At 40.2% G+C, this 17,023-nt stretch overlaps 1 protein-coding gene across 2 annotated transcripts; it reads left to right on the top strand.

Annotated features, from left to right (window-relative positions):
* The first annotated feature begins 23 nt into the window (after window positions 1–23).
* Window positions 24–13,758, top strand: QRSL1 (glutaminyl-tRNA amidotransferase subunit QRSL1). 2 transcript variants are annotated; one of them, XM_064412837.1, is made up of 11 exons: window positions 24–175; window positions 371–530; window positions 1,709–1,807; window positions 2,823–2,919; window positions 4,608–4,784; window positions 6,972–7,147; window positions 7,253–7,365; window positions 8,890–9,082; window positions 9,448–9,565; window positions 12,641–12,846; window positions 13,306–13,758. In XM_064412837.1, exons 1-11 carry the CDS (start codon window positions 152–154, stop codon window positions 13,515–13,517), a joined length of 1,575 nt encoding a protein of 524 aa, XP_064268907.1. In that variant the 5' UTR covers window positions 24–151; the 3' UTR covers window positions 13,518–13,758. The 2 variants fall into 2 exon arrangements, with proteins under 2 accessions (XP_064268907.1, XP_064268908.1); XM_064412838.1 differs by lacking the exons at window positions 24–175; window positions 371–530 and adding an exon at window positions 555–667.
* The last annotated feature ends 3,265 nt before the right edge of the window (window positions 13,759–17,023 follow it).

The following is a 17,023-nucleotide window of genomic DNA, read 5'->3' on the forward strand; positions in this document are numbered from 1 at the left end:
TCGCCCCGCAGCCAATGGGCGGCCGCCTTCTTGGCCGCCCTGCCAATGGTGCCGCGGGGTGTTGCAGCAAGATGGCGGCGCGCGGCTGCCGCGCCGCGGGAAGGGCAGGGGTCGCTCGGCGGGCGTGAGGAGGCGGCGGGCAGGGAGAGCCATGCTGCGCGCCTCTCTGCGACAGGTGAGTGGGGTCTGTCCGCCTGCCGGGGATGCCGAGGAGCGAGACGGGTTCGCAAGGTGACCGGGGTCCCCTCGCGTCCCCCTTTCCCGGGGCGGCCCGGGAGAGCGCTTCCCGTGCGCTCCTTCCCTCAGCGGGAATGGCGCTTTCCTCCCGTTCCGCCTCGGCGCGGCCTCTGTCACCCGGCTGCCCTCTCAGGTGTCGGCGGCGTTGAAGGAAGGACGAGTGAGTCCCGCGGAGCTGTGCCAGCGATGCCTGGCCCTCATCAAAAGCACCAAGTTTCTGAATGCATACATTACCGTAGCGGAAGAGAGCGCTTTGAAGCAGGCTGAAGAATCAGAGGAAAGGTATAAAAGAGGTATGTTGGTTTGTAAGTAATGTCAGTCCTTCAAAAGCTGCTGAGGAGGAGCTGTCTGTGTTAGACGAAGCACTTTTGGTTTTTAAAGGGATTGTCTTGGCTTTTTTGAGTCTTGGAGGATGAGGCTCATGCTTGAGGTTTCCGTGGGTGCTCGTGGATGTACACTTGGCACTCAGGAGAGTATTTAGGCCAAAAAACAGAGGGAAAACCTGGACTGAACAAGGCACTGCAGGTTAAATAGGCTCTGTGCCCCTTGGACAGCCCTGCTGCTTGCTGTCTGCTGCTTTTTTCGCTCAGCGGTTCATTTGGAGCATGTAGGCAACAGGTGCCATGAATGTGTGCTCAATGCAGGGCTCATTCACGGGCTTCCAGACTGGGACAGGCAAACACCTGGCACGACCATCGAGGTTTTAATTAGGAAAGGAATTAAAATAGAGGAGTTTTTTAAATTGCAGTTAGTAATTGGAGAACAGAACAGCTTTCAGTCCTGTTATCTGCAGCATTTAGATGGCCATCCTCATTTTCCTTTGTGTTTCAAGAAAGGCAGGAAAGGTATATTTTCACCTAATAGAGTACATCTTTTCCTTCCTGTATGACACTTGCTGTCCTCTGCTCAATAAAATTGTTAGCCAGGTTGTTTTGCTTCCTGATGTAGGCCATTTAGTTTTTGGGTTGGGGTTTTTGTGGTGTTTGTTGGTTCAGGGTTTTTTTGATGGTGGATAATCAATTACTTGGGAAGGATTTTCTCTGTTTCAGTAATTAATCTACTGTGTATGTCAGGTAGGCAGTGTTTATGCCTTCCAGCCTAGTGATGGGGTGGATTTAGTAGTACCTATGGCTAAATAAGCATTGTGTGACATTGGAATGCAGTCTTTTGGGATAGCCAGCCTGGGAAGCAGGTGGAGGGCTTAGACATGAGGTCTGGTTTGGACAGAGTGCTCAATGCTTGTGTTGGAATGGAAAATGGTTCTTGAAAATGGAACAGACAACCATCAAATGCCAAGTGAAAAGCAATTTCGCTTTCAAAAACCACCCAAAGGGACATGTAAAATAAAGAGTAATTGATGAGAACATTATATATATATATATATATATATATATATATATATACATACACACATATACATATGTCACATTTTGCTTTAATCTCTGTTGTTTTACAATCATTCCTAACGCAGGTCAACCACTGGGTATTCTAGATGGAATTCCTATTGCTGTAAAAGACAACTTTAATACAGCTGGCATTGAGACAACATGTGCATCAAATATGTTAAAAGGTACAGTAAAGCTTTTAAAGTAAAATCAGATATTTTGCTCTTCAGATGGTTTATGGACTGGAGTCTTCCAGAAATCCCAAGTATTTTCAAAAAATGATCTGGTGCCATTTGATGAAATACATTTATCCAGTTTCACTAGCCAAGTTCATCTGGTACTACAGATGGATCTTTTTCTTCTTTGAAGGCACATTATCTCCTTATTTATATTTATATGCATTTAACAACATTTATAATAAAAACCTATGTACTACAATAAAATGGTTCCAAAATGGTTCCAAAATTTGCATTTTCCTTCACATTGCTTTTGGGTCTAGAGGAGAGCAGTCAGTAATGTTCTACCTAGTGACATCCCAAGACAGTCCTATTTTGTTGTTCTGTTTATAATTGGTGACTTAAATAGTTTTTTCATATGGCTGTAGGAAAAGCAATTGTTAACAATCCCAGCTTACAATCACGTTCTATAATGCTTTTAAGGCATTTTTTTAATTTTCTAAACTCATTGTTTCTATTAACAGTTTATGAACGTTTTCAAGGCATTGCAATGTTTTTATAGTAAAATCAAAAGTAGGAGACATTTCTTATATCTGTTTTATTCTTCCACAAAGTAAAACTTTATGTTAATCCTTGTGGAAGATAGCAGAAGTAAATCAGCAGACTTCTAATTTTGTGGGTTTTTTTAATAGCAGAAGAAACAAAATATGACTTCATTGTTGTAAAATTGTTACATTATCTGAGATGCTTTTCCTGAAAGCACATTCTCAGACCTGTTGTGATTGATTGCAGTGAGTATGAGGAGTGATGTCCTTGTTCCTGATGAAAGTGGGAGTGAAGAAGCCCCTGTTAACATCACAAAGTGAATTGGTTACTACTTGAGTTCTCGTGTCACTGTTGTAGTTCTCATCCTAGGTTATGTAAGGTCTCAGTGGTAATGACAGCGTCAAAATGTTCAGAGTAGCTACCTGTAAAAATAACTTGTATCTCACCAGTTGCTCTTAATTGTTCTGATTGTTTTCAGGTTATATTTCTCCTTACAATGCTACAGTAGTTCAGAAGTTACTGGATCAGGGAGCTGTGCTTTTAGGTAAAACAAACCTAGATGAATTTGCAATGGGGTGAGTGATGTTTATTATTTTTAATGTGATTTTACATAAAATAACATACCATTTGTTCCAACCTACCTGTAATCCTTAACTCGTGTTTCTGTGAGGCAAGACAACAATGAATACTTGCTGGAAGGGTACACAGAGCTGGATGAACTTCTCCCTGAGCCTGTATAGTGTTGTGTAAATGATACAGACGCTGAGTTTTGTGAACATAGTGTTCAAATGTGCTTGAGAACCAGGAAGCAGTCCAGCTTTTGCAAAAGGCCGAGGACAAGTGGCCTGCTTGTAGATTCAGTAGTGTGTTGATAAATTGGTTACAACACAGTTAATTGCTGCCTTTTCCTCTCTCCTTACTGATGGCTTTTTGCCCTTAGGTAATTGTTACCATGCCCCCAGGGGCAGCCACTGCCTCTGCCATCCGGCCACTGGGGTAATTTTTGTATGGGTACTCCCTGACTTGCTGCACACAGACTAATCAAGAGCAAGGCTTTCAAGTTGCCTAAGTTAATGGTGACTTTTTGTCAGGAGCACATTGAAAAATGTTCCTACAAATTGATTCTTCTGCAAATCGGTGAAGGTGGCCAAGCTGTAGCAGAGAATGGCATTGGGCTGTTAGGGATGGGTTTGGAAGGGAGTCTCTGGGACTTTAGTTACTTGTGAAAAATAGTAAATGCTGTATTTTGGTTTTATTATACTTAAACCAAAGTCCAAGGTTTGATTGGAAATTCACGTGGATGTGGTGGAATTACTTGGACAATATTGTTTTGAGTAAAGTAATTTTTATGTAAAAAAGATATTCCTCAGAGGAAGTGCGGGCAAAAAGCCTGGGAGAAACCTGATAATGCAGTTTTACAACTGGTCTAAGTTCATTAAAGCACAGGATTCTCCTAAAGAGCTTATCCCAATACTAGTTTCTCATTCTGGTCTGTGTGTTTGCATGATCTCTTGATCAGGGAGTGGATCCAGTTCTCAAGTAATGATGTCTCCATAAGGTTGGTTTCCAGCTGCTGTCAGCTGCCTGTTGTGTCTGATGATACAGCTGGTAATAACACTGGCACCTTGCAGTCAGGGGGAGCGTGGGGTAGAGAGCCTGAGGAAGGAGGAAAGTATGCCCTGCCCCTGCTTCAGGTGTCAGCTCACACCTAGGTGACACAAGCTGACTGAAACCAGTTTCTGAGAAGCCAGTCTGGCATTCTGAACCAGTGAACTGTGGCCTCTGCAGAGGGCTACAGCGTGAATAATAGTGCGGCATTTCAGAGAAATGCGTGTTCCTGGTATTGTGGAGCTTTTCCTCCTCCTCTAGCAGCCTGTTTTTCCTCACAACAGTGACCTTGCGTCAAATGCAGGGCTGGAAAAACAGAACACCTTGGTTTTGAAAGGGATGTGCTCCTCTACTTTTACATAGCTTGAATCAGTTTTATGTCTTTGTGACTCTGTTTGTTTCAGTGGCATTGGCAGAAGTTAGAAAGAAGTACCAGTTCAGGTTCTGTGTCAGAAACTGATGAACAGCTAGGAATTTTACAGTTATATGTAATATTGTAGAAGTTGACTGCTCAAGGGTTTATGTATACCAGTCCTCTTGTGTTGAAATTGAATTTGCAAGGATGATGAGGAATTGGATTAAAAAAATTAAATTGAGGAATACAAGTGTGTCATTTGTCACTTCTGTCTGTATTTGTCCTATCTGACTATCTTAGTTCTGGAAGTACAGATGGAGTATTTGGACCAGTCAGAAATCCCTGGAGTTATTCAAAACAGTACAAGGAAAAGTCTGTCTCGAAATCCCATTCTGAAGATGAAGAGTCAAACTGGGTAATAACAGGAGGGAGCTCAGGAGGCAGCGCGGCTGCTGTGTCGTCTTTCACATGTTTTGCGTAAGAGGCTTTAAAAATTGTCTTTCCCTAAATGTCTAAAAATATGTTGGAGTGTTTTAATTTTATAATTTTCTCATAAGCTAGTAAGAAATAGGAGGGTTATTGGCACTGGCGTGCAAAACTTTATTTCAGCATCTCTAGGCTACTCGTGACATATCATGAAGCCAGAATTAATCCATGCAGGCAAATTTAGATTTACTCATTTCAGGCGTTATTCAGTGGTATGACCACTTTGCACTGTGTGAAATAAAATTCTGATGGCAGTAAAGGAGTGACAGTTTTATTCTTATTCCCACGTAATCTCTTTAAAAGTCTTACGGGATTTGTGACACATCCTCTTCCTCACTAATTTCATTACACAAATACACACTGAAAATATAATTCAGCAAATTAAGAGATCCCTTAATTTGTAACAGTATGATAATCTTTCCTCTGCTCCTTTGTTTTTATAGCACAGTTATGTGATAGTACATGAGATTTGGGACCTAAAAGCTTTCAAATCTCTTATTTAACAAAAGAGTACAGAGTACTTACTACATAGATACTTACAGACTTCCCTGTTTTTAAGTTAGAAGACAGTTTTAGTGTTGAGGGGTTTTTTTTAGGCAAGTGTATGTTTATGGCTGTTTGGAGTGTTTTTCCTAAAGGAGTTTAAACAAGCTGAACTTTTTTTTTTTAATAATAATTACTAACTGTATGGAATAGCAACACACTATTTAGCAAATCAGTTGTCTATACTATCTTCCCCATCTGACTATTAAAACTGATCACAAACCTTTACATGTTGCATTTTATGCAATTTTTAGAGGTACATGTTGGAGTATGTTTTATAGATGATTATTTCAATTCTGCTCTTAAATTGGAAGGTGTTTAAAAATGCTCTTTAGTTACTTTATCCTTCTTTGTCCATAGACTACATTACAAGAATCTATTTTGTTGATAAAATATTCTTGCTAATGTTGATTACAACTCCTTAAATTACTTTTTAAAGTTATATATCTCTTCATCACCTTGCCCTTTACTGGGATGTAACCTACTCAATATTTTAATACTGTTGAAATAGAACTCAGTGCAGCCATTCCCAAGGACTGCTGGTTCTCATCCTGAGCCAGAATGAGCTGATCCTGAGAGGGTCTGGCACCTTTTCTTATGTTGCTGGGCTCCCATTTTGCACTGGTCAGCACATTGTCAGATCAGGGAGATTGTTTGTCCAGCTATTTTATTGCATATAATCTATTGTATATCCATCCTGTTAGTGTCTTTCAAGCGCCAGGAATGCTGCCAGTTTGATTTTCAGTTTGATATTTGGATGTCCAAAAATGCTATAAAATCGAGGATGTTTTGCATCAACACAAAGGCTTTGAAAAAAACTCCACCTCAGGAAAGTCAGTAGAATTGGTTCAGGCATCTCATAGACAAATGGCTAAGGGAAAAGTCTTATAATCACTTCAATAAAAATTATACCTGTTTCTGGAATTTAAATTGGTTTTGGCAAAGATTTGAAGGAAAACTGCTTTATCTTTTTAATACTTCAGTTAAATTTATTAAAAACACAAGAACAGCATCTTTTATTTCAATTTAGAAAATTGTTTCATAAAAATTTCAGTTTAGAAAGAACAAGGTTTCACTTGTGGATAAAAAAGAGGAATTCAACATAATAATAATATATTGTGTTTTAATTGTACCTAAGCTACTGTAAACTGGGAGTTCTGATTAATCTTTGTAGATTTGGAAACAGGAGAAATATCTTTCCAAAGTATGCCCTCTTGTTAGGGGCAAGAAGTGTTGTTCTTCATTTTCATGCTGGAAAATGCTGATGCATGGTGCATTGGCTACCCAATAAATAAGATATCGGTGTTGAAAATTGTTCCCTAACTCACATGAGATGTATCAGTTGGAGTCCACAGTATTGGAACAGGGAAGGCAGAAGAAGATACTTGGGACCATTTTGAGATGGTCTGATTTCTACCTATCTGCCTCTTCTTTGTGAAGAGAACTGGAGTCTCCTAATGGCAAATTCAACAAATGAGAAACAGACATAGAGAGCAGACTGGAATTTAGGCTGTGTGATTATGACTTCTGATCTGGAAGAATTTACAGTTTTAAATCCATGCATCTCAAAGCCATTCTTATGATTTGGAAATGTTCTGAATTATCTTACTAATGATGATCCTTTTGAAACCATAGAGCCTTAGGGTCAGACACAGGAGGATCTACCCGAAACCCTGCTGCTCACTGTGGTGTTGTAGGTTTAAAGCCAACATATGGACTGATCTCTCGCCATGGTCTCATTCCTCTAGTGAACTCCATGGATGTGCCAGGAATCCTAACCAGATGTGTGGATGATGCAGCAGTTTTGTTAGGTATTACTATGTTATACATTTTTGTTTACATTTCCTCAAAACAAACTGAATTCTGACTAAATAACATATGTTTTCCTGGTCTTCACATGTTGTGTCTTATTTCAGGTTCACTTGCTGGACATGACCCTAAGGACTCTACCACAATTCAGGATGACTTTAAGCCATTTGAACTACCTAATTTGACTGATGTCAGCAAGCTTTCAATTGGAATTCCGAAGGTAACATTTAAATCCTGTTAACAGTTATGGACAGGAAGAACAAATAGAAGACACATAACAAAAAAAATACTTGTGTCTTGCCCACCACTTCCCAGTCTCCCACGATTTGAAACAGTGAAGACAGGAAAAGCAGCTCCTGGAAAAGAACATTACATGTGTGCTCTGTTGCCTGTCCAGGGAATTTGGAGTAAGCATACACTAATGCATCATCTAAAACATGTTGTCAGCATGGTGGGAAGCACTGTCAGGCACTTCAGGGGAAATAGGGAACATCACTTCTTGGTTCTCTCTGTTGCTCTTTCCTTAGTCCACTCTGTGACCTCAAACAAATTGCTCTTGGTGCCTTCCCACTCAGTGAGCTTGGTACTGGTTTCTCCAGAGCTTTGAGATACTTGCCTAAATGCCATTGTGTTAATATAGAGCAGAATTTTAAAGGCAATTGAATGGCACAAGGAGCTGTGATTAGCAGAGTCCTAAGAAGAACTGAAAGACATCTGTAATTTGGCATCTGGTGTGTGCAATTCAATCATGTTTGTAACTGTAAGAGTACTTGAAGTTTAGGAACAAAGTTTGGGACTTCAGCCTATTTTTAATTTAATAAAGGCTCTGCATTCAAAGAGACAATGTGAATAACATTTATTAATTGGATTCTCAGTATTGGAACCTAAGCTAGAACAGGCATACCAAAAGTTTTAATTTGGTAAGCAGAGATGTCCACTGACCAATTATTCACAATCTGTGAAATGGAAAAATTACGTGCCTAGAAAATCTATCAGCTGCATACTGTTTAAATCTTGCTAAATCTAACGTGGTGGTACTGGTTAATTTTTCCTATCCTTTGGACAGCTTTTTCTACTGCTACAGGTTATTCTAAACAGATACACGTGTACATAAAACATGGGTCATAGCTACTCAGAGAGCAGACAGTATTATGACCCTGATATTATGGGATAGAACTAAAGCAAATATCTTCAAAAATAGGGAATTTTAATGGAATATCTATAATTTGTCTGTGAAATAGGAAAGCAGCTAATCTAAGTCTTCTCCCAACCCCTTGATGGTAGCTCTTCTTGGGTGGGTGGTTTTATTTGTTTCACCAAGGTGTGCTGTCCAACATTGTCAGCGTTAACAACGGGGGCTGACAGCCCTACTGTCAGGATCTAGACCTGAAGAATTCCCACCTGTGGCTGCAGAACAGTACAGTATAGTCTAGATAGACAAATAAGGGAATAGCTGGGCAATTACTCCTTCAGAAGAAACTGCTGAAATTCTGTGATCTGTGATACATTTGTTGATCCTGCTGAGATGAACATAATACTCTTAAGAAGACTGAATCCTGTTAATTTAATACTCCTTGATTCTATAGGATTTAGTAGATGCAAAAAGCTTTAATTAGTACTTTAAATCATATAGTGGTGAGGTAATGGTTTCAGTGTATTTTTAGCAAGGAGTATTTGTGTTTTGGTTGCTATTAGGAGTAAACCAGTGTGTAAAATAACTCCTCTTCTTGTTTTTCCCTCTAAGGAATATCATGCACCAGGGCTGTCTAATGAAATTCTGGCTCTCTGGTCAAAGGCTGCTGATCTGTTTAAGAATGCAGGAGCTAAAGTGGTTGAAGTGAGCCTACCACACACTCGTTACTCAATTGTCTGCTATCATGTACTGTGCACAGCAGAAGTGGCATCAAATATGGCCAGGTTTGATGGACTGGAATATGGTAAGGCTTTGAAAAAACTTTTTTCTCAGACAGTAGAAACATGCTGGATGCCATGTAAAAGTGTTAGTTTTTGTAGATTTTCTTTTCATGGTTGGATGCTTCATATTATTTCTCCAAGATGGAATATAGTAAAAAACCTTGTGCAGATAAAAATGTGTAAATAAATACATAATATATTTCACTACTAGGCATATCAGTGTCAAGGCTCAAAATCTAGTTTACTATTTCCATAATAAAATAGGAATGTGTTTTGTTTTTCCAGAATAGTAACATTGCAGCAAACACTGACCTGTTGTACTACTCTGACATTATTTAATCTTAAGGATTACAAGGAGTATTAATACCCAAATGCCTTTTCTTTTCAGGACATCGTTCTGACATGAAGGATTCCACTGAAAGTATGTACGCTGCAACACGGCGAGAGGGCTTCAATGATGTTGTAAGAGGAAGAATTCTATCAGGAAACTACTTCTTGTTGAAACAGTAAGCAGAACTTTTTGAAATTCAGCTTTTCCAGGTTAATGAATTTTTGAGCAAACATTGATTAATTGTTCATCATGACATGAGAAAGAAATTGTCCTTACAGTAGTAGCTGTTTGTATTTTTATTATTGTTTTAGCTCTATAATACTTAGTGAACTGTTAATAATGAAGGAAAATGTTTTCCCTGAGTCTTACCAGTGAGCATCCTAAATTAAATAAGTAGAACAATTTAGTGGATTTTTTTTCCCTACCAGAGCATTATTGGCTTCCATTAGTTAAATTAGGCAGAAATCTACCCTATGGTATGACATTGATATCATACTAGTGTTTACTGTCCTAGTGTTAGAAGTTCTGTAGCTGTTAATCTCATTAAAACTGCATAGAAAAACTGCTGGTACATTGTAGCAAGATCTTCTAGAGAAAGCCAGAGACATAGCAATTAAATTAAGTGCAGCTCTCTGTCTCAGTGTACAGGGAAAGAGGAGCATTGGCAGCAGTATTGAACTGAAGTCCTTACAGAAGTCAGGGTTTTATCCAGCTCACGTAGAGAAGCTAGTGCGTGGATCAATTTTACATCTTTAGTTTTCAATCATTATCCAGCAGTCCTAATTTATGTTAGTAAATGTACTGTTTCTCTTTGTCTGAATTTGTTCAGATACTAACAAAAATATTAGGCCTGTAATTAGTCTCTGTAGTGCACTTGCTTTGAAAGAGCTCTGTCAGCAAGAGTATTCATCAGATGTGGCTTCTGATTGCTCTCAGAGACAGGAATGTTGTCAGTCAGTCTGTAACAACCAGCTTTTACGGAATGCCGATATTCCTGCCAAGTGTGCTCCCTCTGCTTACAACTGTCCAGATCAGCTTTCCTAAGGCTGCTTTAAAATTCACGTAGTTAACTCTTCTGTGAAGGAATACACAATTAGCTTCCACCAAGATGGAACAGGCGAGTTGTGTTCCTGTTCCACAGTAAATTACTCTTGAAGAACAGAGTGCAGGGTTCAGAAAGCATTCTTAGAATAAGTAGTAGAGAAAACCCATCTGTGTCTCCTGCAAATGTTGCCTTTCACAGCTTATTTTTATCTTGCTTTTCTAAGTTTTAAAATGACTAGGTGATTGTTCACGAAGTTCTTTCTAGCATATTTAGAGATGGCATGGACAAGGGGATTGAGTCCTCCCTCTGCAAGTTTGTAGACAGCTCCAGTTGGAATGGTAGTATTGATCTGCAGGAGGGCAGGAAGGCTCTGCAGAGGGATCTGGACAAGCTGGGTCGGGGCCAATGGTGTGAGGTTCTGCAGGGCCAGGTCCTGCCCTTGGGTCACACCAACCCCAGGCAGCACTAAGGGCTGGGAAAGAGTGGCTGGAAAGTTGTCCAGAGGAGAAGCACCTGGGGGTGCTGGTCAGCAGCAGCTGAACATGAGCCATCTGTCCCCACGTGGCCACGAAGGCTCCTGGCTTCCTGGCCTGTATCAGCAGCAGTGTGGCCATGGCACCAGGGCAGGGATTGTCCCCCTGTACTCAGCATTGGTGAGGCCACACCGCAAATCCTGTGTTCAGTTTTGGGCCACTCACAACAGGAAGGAAATTGAGGTGCCAGACTGTGTCCAGAGAAGGACAACAGCTGGTGAAGGGTCTAGAGCATAAGTCTTTGGAGGGGTGGCTGAGGGAGATGGGGATGTTTAGCCTGGAGAAAAGGAGAGACCTTATAACTCTCTCTACAGCTACCTGAAAAGAGCTTGTGGTGAGGTGGGAGTCAGTGTCTTCTCCCAGGTAACAAGTGATAGAAGAAACAGCCTTATATATTGTACTCTGTGAGGTTTACATTAGATATCAGGAAAAATGCCTTCCCTGTAAGGGTTGTCAAGCATTGGAACAGGCTGTCAAGGGAAGTGGTGAACTCCCCATCCCTGGAGGTATATAAAAGACATGTAGATGTGGCACTTAGGGACTTTCTGAAATTAACAGCTAGGTGGATTTCTGAAGTGATTGTAGAAAAAGATCTAATTCCCATTGTATAACTTACTAACTTGAATCTGTTTATTGATTACAACCATTTTCATTGCTGTTTCTTGGAATCTTAAATCTTCAGATTACTCTAACAAAGTGGGATTTAGGCAGCTGTAGTTGTTTTGTCTGTAAACACTCTGACATGTAGCAGTTGGTAATATACCACTCCATTTTTCTTTCACCTTACTTTTTTTTTCTTTCCCAAATAGCTGAGGGTTTAGATGACAGTTACTTTTGAAACCAAACTTCTCTGAATTTCAGATTCCATATTTACCAGTTCTGCATATGAGGTTAAAAGGAACGATAGACATAAAGTTGACTAATGTGTTTCTGCTTCAGAGTTGTGTAAAGACAGAAATCCATAGAACACATTTTACATGAGTGGGGAAAAATGGGTAAAGTCTTATACAGAGAAGTATACTACAACCACATACATAGTTTTAAATCCAATTGCAATTGTTCACAGATGAGGGGACTTTTTCATCTGCTTCAAGTATCTTGCTGGATTGAATCCTAAATGGTTAATTCCTATTTTTCAGACCTGTGTAGTTCTGTATTTCCTAGACTCTGCTGTGCTGCCCTACAGTGAAATTAGATAGCAGCTTTTCACCCAGAGGGTGGTTGAGCCCTGGAACAGACTCCCCAGGGAAGTGGTCACAGCACCAAGCCAGTCTGAGTTGTGCTCTCAGGCACATTGTGTGGTTCTTGGGGTGTCCTGCACAGGGCCAGGAGCTGAACTCCATCATCTTGATGTGTCCCTTCCAAATCAGCATTTTCCATGCTTCTGTAAAATTCAATACACAGTTTAGTTTCCAAATGGTCATAATAAAAGTGTTATTTTGATTTTTTGTTACCTTCACCTTTCTTCAACTGTATACCCTCATCTCTTCCTTCCCTGGTAGCTCCTCTGCTATGAGAGCACAAACACATGTGTGGTGACTAACCTTCCAGTGTCAGTCAAAATTTTGTCAAAAAGGACTACTGGGCTTGTCTTTTCCACAGTAACTAAGAAATAAAATTCTGTATTTTGGGAATTAAAGTGTCAGGCCTTTATGTCCCTATTCCTTTCTAGGAACTATGAGAAGTACTTTGTCAAGGCACAGAAAGTGAGACGTCTCATCACCAGTGACTTTGTGAAGGTTTTCAGGAGCGGTGTTGATGTTTTACTCACTCCCACCACTCTGAGTGATGCAGCACCATACACAGAATTCATCCAAGAAGACAACAGGACCCGCAGCGCTCAAGATGACATCCTGACACAGGCTGCAAACATGGCTGGTGAGTAGGCACAGGAACTCAACTATGTTTTCCCCTGCCTCATCATTTTAAAAGTCCAGTCCCCTTAGGTATTTAACCTTCTCTTTAGAAGAAAGATATTTCACCCCCATGTCCGAACTCTTACACTGGTCTAAGGACAGTTTTATTAAATGCTTGAAAATGTAAGACCAGATTTTAAAGTAGGGCACCTTGGAGCTGAGTGTGGGCTTGCAGGTAAGATGAATCTGTTCCAGAGACAGAAATCTCTTCCTAAGGAGAGCTGATTATCTTTTTCAGAGAATGCTGACCTCTTAAATCTCTCCAATTAATTTCTTGTCATCATCTACCATTCGCTTTTTTGAATCAAATTATTTTAGCAAGTTTTTTTTCTGTCCTTTTTTTTTTGTTCTCTTAAAATTGATACAAAAATTATTGTAAGGTTTATAGTAAGTCTTTGCATGTGTATTTTTTTTCTTCCAGGACTGCCAGCCATAAGTGTTCCTACAGCTCTTTCAGAGAGAGGCTTGCCAGTTGGGCTTCAATTCATTGGACGTTCATTCCAGGAGAAGCAGCTTCTCACTGTAGCCAAATGGTTTGAAAAACAAGTACAATTCCCCATGATTCAACTGGAAGAAGTAAAGAGGCATGACAGTGATGTCTTTCAGCATCAGAAATCTGCTTCTTTTTCATAGCCTGGGACTTGCTAGTCAGCTAGAGCAAGAAAACTGCGGGGATGGTCAAGAAACAAATTTCTGCAGTTAATTGTCTTTTGCAGAAGTAATAATCTGTTCTAAGAAGATGTTATGCAGTAATGCACAATGGAATCACGGCAGATTGTTACAGTGTAATTAAGGCAAAGTGAATCATTAAGTAAACATTACCATATTAAGTGACATTTCTTACTGATATTAAAAATACCAAGTTGAAATTGTGTATGTTACGCCTGTGAAGCCGATTTTTTTAATCCCTGGAGGGTGTGTAAGGTATCTGACCAATTAAAGAGCTAGCCTGAACTGTTGTGTGAAAACTTCATAGTTGCCAGAGGGCTTGGTTTCCTTCTGGAGTATAGGCTTTTGTAATGGCAACAACCAGACAAGCTCTATTGGAACAAAGGTATCAAGGATCTGTTTACCAAGATTTAGATACAAAGGGAAGCAAGGGAATAACTTAGAACCATAGATTCCTTTAGATTAGAAAAGACTTTTAAGGTCAAGTCCAATCCAGCACTACGAAGTTCACCATATCCCTAATGGCACACCTGCATTTTGTTTTGTCAAAATCCAAGATGTGGAAATGTTAGTTCATTTTAGAAACCAAAAAATGCTCCCTACTTCTAGCTAACTTGTGCAGAAGGTGAAACTAACCTCTGGGTTTACAAATCATGCAGGTTACTCTGGTTATATCTGTGTAAGAATGATGAATTCCAGATACCTTCTGGGGAAAGATGTGTTGCAGTAGTAGCACTTAAGTAGTTATTTTCTTCTTCCTTCATCACTGTTCTTTATAATCAACACTTAATAAGAAAGAGATCTTAGTGTGACTCTGCAGGAATAATGCCATCTATTCCTTCTTGGACAGTCATTCAACACAATAGTAATTCAAACTGAATTTCCAAACCAACATCATGTAGCCCAGAAGGCTTACTAAATTCTTAACCTGTTTCAAATGTTGCAGTTTCCATTTCTTGATAGTTAAAAAACCTGAAGGATGAAGTTTGTAGATGTTTTGCATCAGATTCACTTTCAATCATAATCGTCTACAGCATGAAGAGATGGAAAAGGTATAGAGGGAGAAAAATGACTGGGATGGAAACATAAAGAATCATATGGAAACATAAAGAATCTTCCAGAATTACATCTTGTCATATACCATATTGTCACCCATATAAAAAGGAAAAACCTTATTTCTAAAAATTACAGATGAATTGGTGAATTTTCCATATGCCAAAGTGAGCCTTTTCAATACCTTTCCTACACAATTAAAACGGTACACAACTAAAAACCCCACATTTAAAAAGCTAAATAGAACATAGAACTTTCCATGGAACAGTCTTTAGGGAACTTACTTTTTCTGTTAGTGGGTAATGATGAACTGAGAATCCTAACAAAATATTTTCACTAATGTCTCATTCAGTAATTTAGGTGTGCTGTAATCATGCAGGTGTGTCTTACAGCAGCTTGCTGACCAGAGCTCTCAGTGAGGTTATCCAAGTTGGATATATACTTAAAATAGCTGCTCTTTGATGTGCATATCCCAAACCCAGACCTACCACTTGCTGTTTCTGAAAAAGGTCAGTGTCTTTGGGCTACAGTTTGAGATAAAATCCTGGTTGTGCAGAGCATTCCTGGAGAGACTTGAAGCATCTTGGAGTGTTGCAGAAGAGAACAAGCTGAGGACTGTGCTTTCTCTTGGAAATTCACTTTAGACCGACTTCTGGCCTACATAAGATCACTGCTTATGCTTGGCAGTCTTTCTCTTAAAACTGCCTCTGATGTAAAGAGATACCTGATGGGAAAACTGGATCAAGGCATAGATCCCTACTCCATGGAATTAGAAGAGCAGCTCCAAGCAGTTAGAGGAGAGGTGGGTGGAGGGCCCTTGTATCTGCACTACTTTTTGAAATGGTGCTCCAGTTCCAGTCTGCAGAACCTCTGAAGGAGCATTCAGAAGATCACAGTGATGACCTGTTGTAACACAGGTCCTTCAGAGTTTCTGCTGCTGGCCAGTTTCTGAGCATAGAACGCCTGTGTGGGGAAATACCCAGTGGGGGAGGTACCTGCCAACCAACCAGACACCCATTCTGCCTGCCATTTATAGCACTTAGCAGTTGAATTAGCAATTGCAGAGACTTAAAAAACAAACTCCCGGGTAGATACTTACATTTCTTGGCTATGAGATTCACAGAAACCCCAACAAGGTTTCTGTCCTCCTCCCACTCCTAGCTGGTTTGCATTTTTGGGGACTGTACGCCTATATGCTCTTTCTGCCCTCCCCTTTGTAAAGCTGGGATTTCGTCAAACCATAGGAACCAGTTTGGTCAAGCTGCTAGAGGATGTAAGCAAGAGTTCTTACACTGCAGAAGAATAGCTAAGAGACTTCTGTCTTCATATCAGAAAAACTGGTAGTTGACTCTGGAGCCCCCAGCAGTTCCCAAAGGAGCTTAATACCCAGCCTACCTCTAGGTATTGTGGTTGTGAGCAGAGCTTTGTGCAGCAGCTCCCAGTGCCAAGTCACGGCTCCAGAGTTATGAACAGAAAAATTGCTATGCCAGATAATTAGACTCCCAAAACCCCTTGTTACAGAAGCACAGGAATTCCAAGGAGCAGGAAGGTCTGGAGGTAAAAAAAATAAAAGGAAAAACCCAAAACCCTGCCTATGCAAACATTTTGTACAGCTGTCTTGAAAAACAATTCACTGAAATAATAGAGTTGGAAGTTTCATGGCATTGCAGCACGGTCACAGTGGGAGGTAGGTGTAACCTTAGCACACATTGAGCCCAGATAATTCCAGTGTTTCCTGAAAGAAACAAAAGCTAGAGCTTTAGCAAACAAGCAATCTGGGTTTTGGTGCAAATTGTTTTTTCTTCAGGTAATGAGAACCTGTAAGGACATTGTATAGTGGAAAAGCTTTTTTGGAGATGAAAATTGTTAAGAGCTTTTGCTTAAGATGTTTTTAAATACAATTGCCACCTGATATTGCACTTTATGCAGTTTCCACATATAAGTTTTTCCCTCCCCCTCTTTAAGAGGGCTTATAAAAAGGAGAAATTCAAAGCAAAATTTAACCTTCTGCTGCTAAGTGCTGCTCCTTCTCTGTTCCTGCATTTCTAGTTTTCAGATATCATGCACTTATAATAAACTTCCAATTCATTATAACTTCCAAAGTGCTAGTCATTTCTTCATGAGTTTTATGATTCACCCAGGAACTAATCTGTGGAAAGCTGCAATAGGGAATGGGCTTTGTACCCCACCTGGGGAATCCCACAGGCCTCCCCCTCAGCTCTGCCCCCCAGAATACTGAGAGCAGTACCACTCCTACTGCATACAGATGGGCAACTGAAAAGGGAGGAAGAGCTGTGCACACTATGCCTAAAAATCTCAGCTGGAGTTGTACATGGCAGTTGTACTTCACGTTAAATTGATGCCCACAATGCCACCAGAGAGAGCACGGAAATGAGCAAAAAAGCCAGAGGAGCAAA

This window comes from Passer domesticus, chromosome 3 (genome assembly GCF_036417665.1).
Source record: "Passer domesticus isolate bPasDom1 chromosome 3, bPasDom1.hap1, whole genome shotgun sequence".
NCBI lineage: Eukaryota > Metazoa > Chordata > Aves > Passeriformes > Passeridae > Passer > Passer domesticus.

Coding starts and splice junctions, on each gene's coding strand:
- QRSL1 (XM_064412837.1), top strand. CDS start 152: ATGCTGCGCGCCTCTCTGCGACAG. Junction 4,785..6,971: donor TCGTCTTTCACATGTTTTGC/GTAAGAGGCTTT, acceptor TTGAAACCATAG/AGCCTTAGGGTCAGACACAG. Junction 12,847..13,305: donor ACAGGCTGCAAACATGGCTG/GTGAGTAGGCAC, acceptor TTTTTCTTCCAG/GACTGCCAGCCATAAGTGTT.